The sequence below is a fragment of the Megascapheus bottae genome, chromosome 29, assembly GCF_031878675.1.
Source record: "Megascapheus bottae isolate mThoBot1 chromosome 29, mThoBot2.hap1, whole genome shotgun sequence".
NCBI classification, from domain to species: domain Eukaryota; kingdom Metazoa; phylum Chordata; class Mammalia; order Rodentia; family Geomyidae; genus Megascapheus; species Megascapheus bottae.
The window spans coordinates 8,076,062-8,084,055 of record NC_143537.1 but is presented as its reverse complement, the minus strand read 5'-3'; the positions used below and the strand labels follow the sequence as shown (position 1 = coordinate 8,084,055).

At 44.9% G+C, this 7,994-nt stretch overlaps 1 protein-coding gene across 1 annotated transcript; it reads left to right on the top strand.

The window, feature by feature from the left end:
- Nucleotides 1-4,592: 4,592 nt before the first annotated feature.
- On the top strand, nucleotides 4,593-5,555 carry LOC150044613 (olfactory receptor 2V2). The gene has a single exon (XM_090320743.1). It carries the CDS (start codon nucleotides 4,593-4,595, stop codon nucleotides 5,538-5,540), a length of 948 nt encoding a protein of 315 aa, XP_090176869.1. The 3' UTR covers nucleotides 5,541-5,555.
- Nucleotides 5,556-7,994: the final 2,439 nt, after the last annotated feature.

Sequence of the window (7,994 nt, the reverse complement as noted above, 5' to 3'; positions counted from 1 at the left end):
TTGCTCAAAGCTAGCTCTCTACCTCTTGAGCTACAGCACCACTTCCAGCTTTTACTGTGTATGTGGTACCCAGGAATTGAACCCAGGGCTTCGTGCATGCTAGGCAAGCACTCGACCATTAGGCCATGCTCCCAGCCCCCATTGTTTCTACTTTTGTGTGCACTGTAATTCTCCCCCATATGTGCTTAAAATTCACACATCTAGACACAAGTCTACGATAGGCAAAGGGTTTGCAGGGATGTCTGTGGCTCACGCCTGTATCCTAGCTACGCAGAAGGCTGAGCTCTGAGGATTGCAGTTCAAAGTCAGCCTGAACAGAAAAGTTCTTGAGTCTTTTATCTCTGATTAATAATTCAAGAAAAGCTGGAGGTAGAGCTCTGGCTCAAGTGGTACAGGCCTAACCGTGGGCAAAAGAAACTCAGGGAAAGTACCCAGACCCTGGTACTTACATGTTCTTTTAATTGTGATTTTTTTTTGCTGCATATAAGATTAGATGTTCAAAATATACTCAAATTCGCCTAACTTTGTTATTACTGTATTAGTTGCACAAAACAGTTTCATTGGGGACAGACACCAGTAGCTCACGCCTGTAATCCTAGCTATTCAGGAGACTGAGATTTGAGGATCGAGGTTCATAGTCAACCAAAGGCAGGAAAGTCTATGAGACTCTTATCTCTAGTAAGGAAAAAAAAATAAAAGCTGAAAAGTGGTGCTGTGGCTCAAGTAGTAGAGTGTTAGCCTTAAGCACAGAGAGGCTCAGGAACAATGAGCTTAGTTCAAGCCCCAGGACTGGGGAAAAAATTAGTTTCATTGGAATTCATCTACCAATAAATACTTTCAATCTCTGTCCTTTCATATTTTGGCCCTTCCCTTGTGCATGTTTATTTTTTATTATTTCTTTTTGATTCTGAAAATATGAACAGCTGTGTATTAAAAAATGATCTTTCTTACATGAGTCAGAGCATACTATGTATACAATTTTTTTAATATTTTTATTATAATTAATAAAAGGGTTACATGATATTTGCCAGATAGAAGGTGCATTAATTCACATACATTGATACCCTTCCACATGTCTTAGTACCCATTACCCTCCCCCCCACCCCCCTGTATACAATTTTTTTTTGCCAGTCCTGGGTTTGAGCTCAGGGTCTGAGCACTGTCCTTGGACTTTCTCAAGGCTAGAGCTCTACCACTTGAGCCTCAGCACCACTTTTGGCTTTTTTTTTTCTATATATGTGGTACCGAGGAATTGAACCCGGGTCCTCGTGCATGCTAGGCAAGCACTCTACCACTAGGCCAAACTCCCGGCCTCTATGTATGCAATTTTTGCACCTGGCTTTTATTCACTCTTAACTTGATGATCTTCAAGAAATACATAAGGTAGGCATCCTTCATATTCTTTTTTTAAATAACAGTAGAGTACTCTATTATTGTAGATTTTCTCACTCCATCCCCACTGGGCCTCCTCTTGGTCTTATCCCCAAGATCCTACTTTATATCTCTTTAATTATAAGCTTGGGAGCTCCATTTCTGGGCTGGGCAATTGTGAATTCTCACGAGAGTTATTGGCCTTACTTTCCTCACTTAGTCCCTTATGTTTGGCACCTGGGTGGGCAGTGGAAGACAGAGCGAGATCTCTGCAGCTCAGGTGAGAGGTCCGTGTACTGTGGGAGTGGAGAATCAAGAAGTGAAGAGCTATGTACAGGTGTTGATTCTCAGCACTGCATCTCTTTTTTAAAAAACTTGATATAGGAAGTGTCTTAAGTGGTAGAGCACTAGCCTTGAGCACAAGAATCTCGGGGACAGCTCCCAGGTCCTAAGTTCAAGCCCCACAACCTGCCCGAAAAAGAAATCATAAAAAGTGGATACATACCAATTACATACATGAAGGGATATAATACAATCTTTTCATGTCTGTGTAATATATAAGGATCAGATCGAAGCATTAGTAAGTATAGTCTTTATTTAAAATATTTATCATATCTTTGACTTTTCCATTGTGAGAAGGAGCTATTGTCTACTGAATCTTACACTTAGAGGGTTCCCAGAGTGACAAGGGAAGGAGCTGAGAGGCTGAAAGAAAATCCGAGCTGTGGAGGACAGCTTTTTCCTGTCTCCTTTCACCCAGTCAGTACAAACACAGGAAAAGGATGATGAAATTATTTTGCTAGTAGATTTTTCTCCACACGCATTTCTGGACAGAACTTTTTCCTGAGGGCACCCACCCAAATGTGAGTATCTTTTTCCTGTCACTGTCCCTTTTTCTCTTTGCAGTTCCTAGGACTGGTTGTGGGTCCATTTTCCCACTTCTATTTTTATACAAGCTCTTCCTCCTATTGTCTGCCTCTCTCAAGGTTTTGTTGGTGTTTTTCCTTCTTTTGTTGGGAGCTGTTGGGCTTAAGGGACTGGTTGTCCCTCTGCAATCTCTCTTATCTCTCTCTTCCTTTTCTCCTCAGTCTTTCCTTTCTTCTGTCCCTCAGTCTAGATTGGTCTCCAGGATTCATCCTTTAATTCAACATTAATCCACAACAGAAAGACAAAGCATGAGTGAAGAGGTGGTGAGAGGCCAGGAAAAACTAGGGACTGATAAAGAGCAAAGAATCATCTCATCCCCCCACCCCACCCCCAAACATACTATAGACAAATTACGGCTTTGACTGTGCTATGTCAAGGAAGAAAAAGGAAGCCATCAAACGCTTTGTTGAAAGATCTAAAGTTAGACAGCAGGGGAAGAAAAATATGCAAGACACAGCAATGATTTCTCAATGTTGTTTTGTATAATCCAATTATTGTGTACTGAGATGAGACTACCATACCAGGCACAATTCATGACAAAAAATAGCCCCAGAGAACTGACGTTCTAGTTAGGAAAACCACAAACAAACCGAGCCATATGAATGAATGTAGTAGACAGTGATGTTACCTCCTATGTGAGGCAAGACAGAGAAGGAACAGAAAGAGAGAGGGGGGAGGGAGGAGTCGGAGGGGAGGGAGGGAGAGAGAGAGAAAGGAAGATTTCAACTCTAAATATGGTAGTGATAGGGAGCTCACTGGGAAGGTGAGAAGGTGGGTGAACCAGGTAGGAAAAGCCTTCTGTGAACACCAAGAATCATTCTGATCAATATCTACCTGCAATGAGAGAGACCACGAGATGGAAGTGGCATTGGAAAGAATTCTGGGGACAGCAAAAGGAAAGGAGGTCCAGATGGTCATGGAGGACTTATTGATGGAAGTCTTGGTTTCTTTCAGTGGACACATTATTTTTCAATAGATTGAGGGTCAGGAAAGAATTCGGGAGGCCCCAGTTACGGGGCCATTAGAAACCTGGGGGGGGAGGGGAGAGGCCCAGGGGGAGGCAATGACCATGGTGTTTCTAGATGGGGCTGGAGCGGTTGAAAAGGAGCAAGAGTGGCTGTGTTTCAGAAGCCTGAAGAATTTCGGATAACGGAATGCTATGCACGAGGGGAGAGGACAGAGTATGCCCAGTGTGTTGCCATGGCAACTAGATAGCCTGTCACTGGGCTGAGGAATGGGGAGTGTGGGTGTTGTCAGGGAGATCGAGAACTCTGCCTGTCCCCCTCAGCTAGGACATTCAGGAGAGATGCTGAACACACAGTGGGTGGGGAGAGTAAGGACCTGAGCTCCAGAGGGTTGCCCAGAATAGGAGGATAATTGTCCTCCCATCCACATAGTAGGACTACATGTCAGATCCTTTGTAAATTTTCCACATGAAAAGCTTGTCATGCTCTTGAGGAATAAGCCTATTTCCCTTCCACGGAGGTCACGGACACACCATCAGGGACTCAGGGTGATGGAGCAGCTCCATAGTGAGTTGTCACAGAGAAAAGTCTTAGATTCAGGGCTCCAAGTTTCCTTTCTAGTTTTCCATCCCTGGTATATTCTGCTCCCACAAAGACAGCTTTGTCTAGAAACAGTCACTGGTTTGTGTGTAAGTGAGCTGTGCTTCTGAAGATAGAGAACAGTGTGGAACAAGTTAGAGAGAAGAGAGAGACAAGGGTGGAGATGAAAGGCTCTCTGAAACTGCCTGAAACTGAGTGTTTTGTCTCTTAGGGCAAGGGGTGGGAGTTGGGGGGAGTCTTCAGCCAAGGAGATTCAATTTCTTTGGTTTGCTAGTTGGTCAATTCCTGTGGCAGATAAAGCAAGGCTGTGGGCATAGTGGTTCCTTTTGGTAGAAAACTCCTCCAGTATCACACCTGGGCAAATTTGGCTTTGTCCGTGTTAAGGTAAGATCATAGCTCTGGGTGCTTTCTAGGAGTGGCTCAGCAGTAGACCACTTTTCTAGCATGTAAGAAGCATTGGACTGTAGCCGGAGAAGAAAGAAAGAAAGAAAGAAAGAAAGAAAGAAAGAAAGAAAGAAAGAAAGAAAGAAAGAAAGAAAGAAAGAAAGAAAGAAAGAAAGAAAGAAAGAAAGAAAGAAAGAAAATGAAAGAGCGAAGGGGGAGGGAAGGAGGGAGGGAAGGAGGGAAGGAGAGAGGAAGGAAGGGAGGAAGGAGGGAAGGAAGGAAGGAAGGTTAAGTTAATCCAACATATTCTGTCCATCTGTTCAGGTTGCCAAGAACAACTGAGCCATGGAGACATGGTGGAACCAGTCAGCCACAGATGATTTTATCCTCTTGGGAATCTTCTCCCACAGTCCAACTGATATTGTCCTCTTCTCTGTGGTAGTGGCAGTCTTCGCAGTGGCCCTCTGGGGGAATATTCTCCTCATCTTCCTCATCTATACTGATCCTCGCCTTCATACCCCGATGTACTTCTTCCTCAGTCAGCTCTCCCTCATGGACCTCATGTTGGTCTGCACCAATGTGCCCAAGATGGCAGCCAACTTCCTGTCTGGCAGGAAGTCCATCTCGTTTGTGGGCTGTGGCCTTCAAATTGGCTTGTTTGTGTGTCTTGTGGGATCCGAGGCTCTCTTGCTTGGACTTATGGCTTATGACCGTTACGTGGCCATTAGCCACCCACTTCATTATCCCATCCTCATGAATCAGAAGGTGTGTCTGCAGATAGTGGGGAGCTCCTGGGCCTTTGGGATAATAGACGGCATGGTTCAAATGGCAGTAGTAATGACATTCCCCTACTGTGGCTTGAGGGTGGTGAACCACTTCTTCTGTGAGATGCTGTCCTTGTTGAAGCTGGCCTGTGTGGACACATCCCTGTTTGAAAAGGTGGTATTTGTTTGCTGTGTCTTCATGCTGCTCTTTCCCTTCTCCATCATCGTGGCCTCCTATGCTCGCATCCTGGGAACTGTGCTTGGCATGCGCTCTGCCCAGTCCCAGAAAAAAGCTCTGGTCACCTGTACCTCCCACCTGACAGCTGTCTCCTTCTTCTATGGGGCAGCCATGTTTATTTACCTGAGGCCTAGGAAATACCGAGCTCCTAGCCATGACAAGGTGGTCTCTATCTTCTACACAGTTCTTACTCCTATGCTTAATCCCCTCATTTATAGCTTAAGAAACCGGGAGGTGATGGGGGCCCTGAGGAAGGGGTTAGATTGCTGCAGGATTGGCAGCCAGCCCTGAGTACCAGAGTGCCCTACCCTGCCTAGCTCTCCCCTTATGATCAGGTAAAAAAAAAGTTCCTTCTCTCTCAGAAGCATTGTAATCATCATTCCAAAAGAGGATAATCTTAGGAGAGAAACACAAAGGTGTCATGCCTCAGTGCTTCTTCATATTTATATAAAATAATAGACACAGGGCCGGGAGTTTGGCCTAGTGGTAGAGTGCTTGCCTAGCATGCATGAAGACCCGGGTTCGATTCCTCGGTACCCTACATACATATCAACAAGCTGGAAGTGGTGCTGAGGCTCAAGTGGTAGAGCCCCAGCCTTGAGAAAGTCCAAGGACAGTGCTCAAGCCCTGAGCCCAAGCCCAGGACTGGCAAAAAAAAAAAAAAATAGACACAACACAACACAAACTCCAAGATATGGAAACAAGAGACTTCTTTTTGTTTGTTTGTTTTTGTTCTTAGTTTTTGACGATTCTGTCTCCTTTCGCTTATGTGTGGTGTATCCGCATGGGAGGGTTGGGGGGAGGGCACAGAACTGGAGGGAAAAGGGTAAAAAAGCACGGCAGTGGAGCTCTGCTGAAAGTACACTATGTAACTCGCGGGTGGAGAGGGGAGTGAGTGACTGGGAGGGAATGAGGGACTGTACGAAAGGAAATGTACTCATTACCTGATTTGTGTAATTGTAATCCCTCTGTGGTAACATTACCTGTATAATAATAATAAATTAATTTTTTTAAAGAAAGGACTGGACCATGTCTGGGCACTGGTGGCTCATCCCTGCAATCAATTCTAGTTACTCAGCAGGCTGAGATCTGAGAATTGAAATTCAAAGTCAGCCAGGACAGGAATGTCAGTGAGATTCTTATGTCCAATTAACCACCAAGAAGCTGGAATTAGAGCTCTGGCTTAAGTGGTAAAGCACTAGCCTTGAGCACAAAAGCTAAGGGGCAGTGCCAGGATCCTGAGATCAAGCCCTAGGAGAAGTACCCTCCCACCCAAAAAAAAAAAAAAAACAGTCATAGCACCTTTAGGGATTAGAAAGAATTTTGTAATCTCAGTGACCTTTTCTCTAATCTTTTTTTTTTGTCAGCCCTGGGAATAGAACTCAGGGCCTAGACGCTATTATCTGAGCCTCTCTATGCCAGTTGAGCCACAGCGTCCCTTCCAGCGTTTTCTGCGTAGTTTGTTGTAGATAAGAGTCTTATGGACTGTTGTGCCCAGGCTGACCTTGAACAGTGGTCCTCAGATCTCAGCTTCCTGAGTAGCTAGGATTACAGGAGTGAGCCACTAGCACCAGGCTCTTCATTCTTTTGTGGATTGATTATTTTGCAAAATGAGGAGGGGAAAAAGGACTTTTGTGGGGTGGAGGTCGGTCGTGGGGCTTGAGCTCAGGGCCTGAGCACTGTCCTTGGACTTTCTCAAGGCTAGAGCTCAACCACTTGAGCCTCAGCACCACTTCTGGCTTTTTTCTATGTGTGTATCGAGGAATCGAACCTGGGTCTTTGTGCATGCTAGGCAAGCACTCCACCACTAGGCCAAACTCTCGGCCCCATATACAGAATTTCTATCTGTCAGTTGAAGCTTAATATTCCTCTTTTGTGCATATTTGCAATAAAACCATCTTTTCTTGGAATAAAAGATCATCTCTATTGAATGTTCAGGGTAAAGACAGAATGAGATGTGTGTGTGTGTGTGTGTGTGTGTGTGTGTGTGTGTGTGTGTGTACTGAAGCTTGAACTCAGGACCTGAGCATTGTCCCTTAGCTTGCTTGCTTTTCATTCATTTCTTTCCTTCCTTCCTTCCTTCCTTCCTTCCTTCCTTCCTTCCTTCCTTCCTCTTTGTCTTTCTGCCTGCCTTGCTTGCTTGCTAGTCTTGGGGCTTGAAAATAGAACCTAGGCACTGTCCCTGAGCTTCTTCTGCTCGAGGCTAGCACTCTACCACATGAGTCACAGTGCCACTTCCAGCATTTTCTGTCTATGTGGTACTGAGGAATTGAACCCAGGACTTCATGCATGCTAAGCAAGCACTCTACCATTAAGCCCTATCCTTGAGGTTCAAAACAATTCTGTATTCAGTCTGGAGCCAGACAATCAGGGAATAAATTAATAAGTTAGTTCCACAGAAGACCTGGACAGGAGAATAGACCAGTCCTTTTCTATATTCTCCTGCTTCTCTCTAACTAGTGCAACAGCAGCCCGTTTAGGACACATCTGGGCTGGGATTGCCCAGTGGTGGTGAGACAATGACAACACATCAACACAGCCATGGGAGCTCTGGATCTGATTTGGTCCCTGATCTGCTCAGGGCTCCATCTAGTGTTCAAATGAAGAAGTGTCCACAGGCTCAGGGAAAAGAAACAGCCTGCTTGGAATTTCTGGATAAAGGAGGACAAACAAAGCTCGTTTTGGAAGACTGGGGTTCAATACCTGATTTTTTCCAATAACTAAATCATGACACATGCTAGCAAG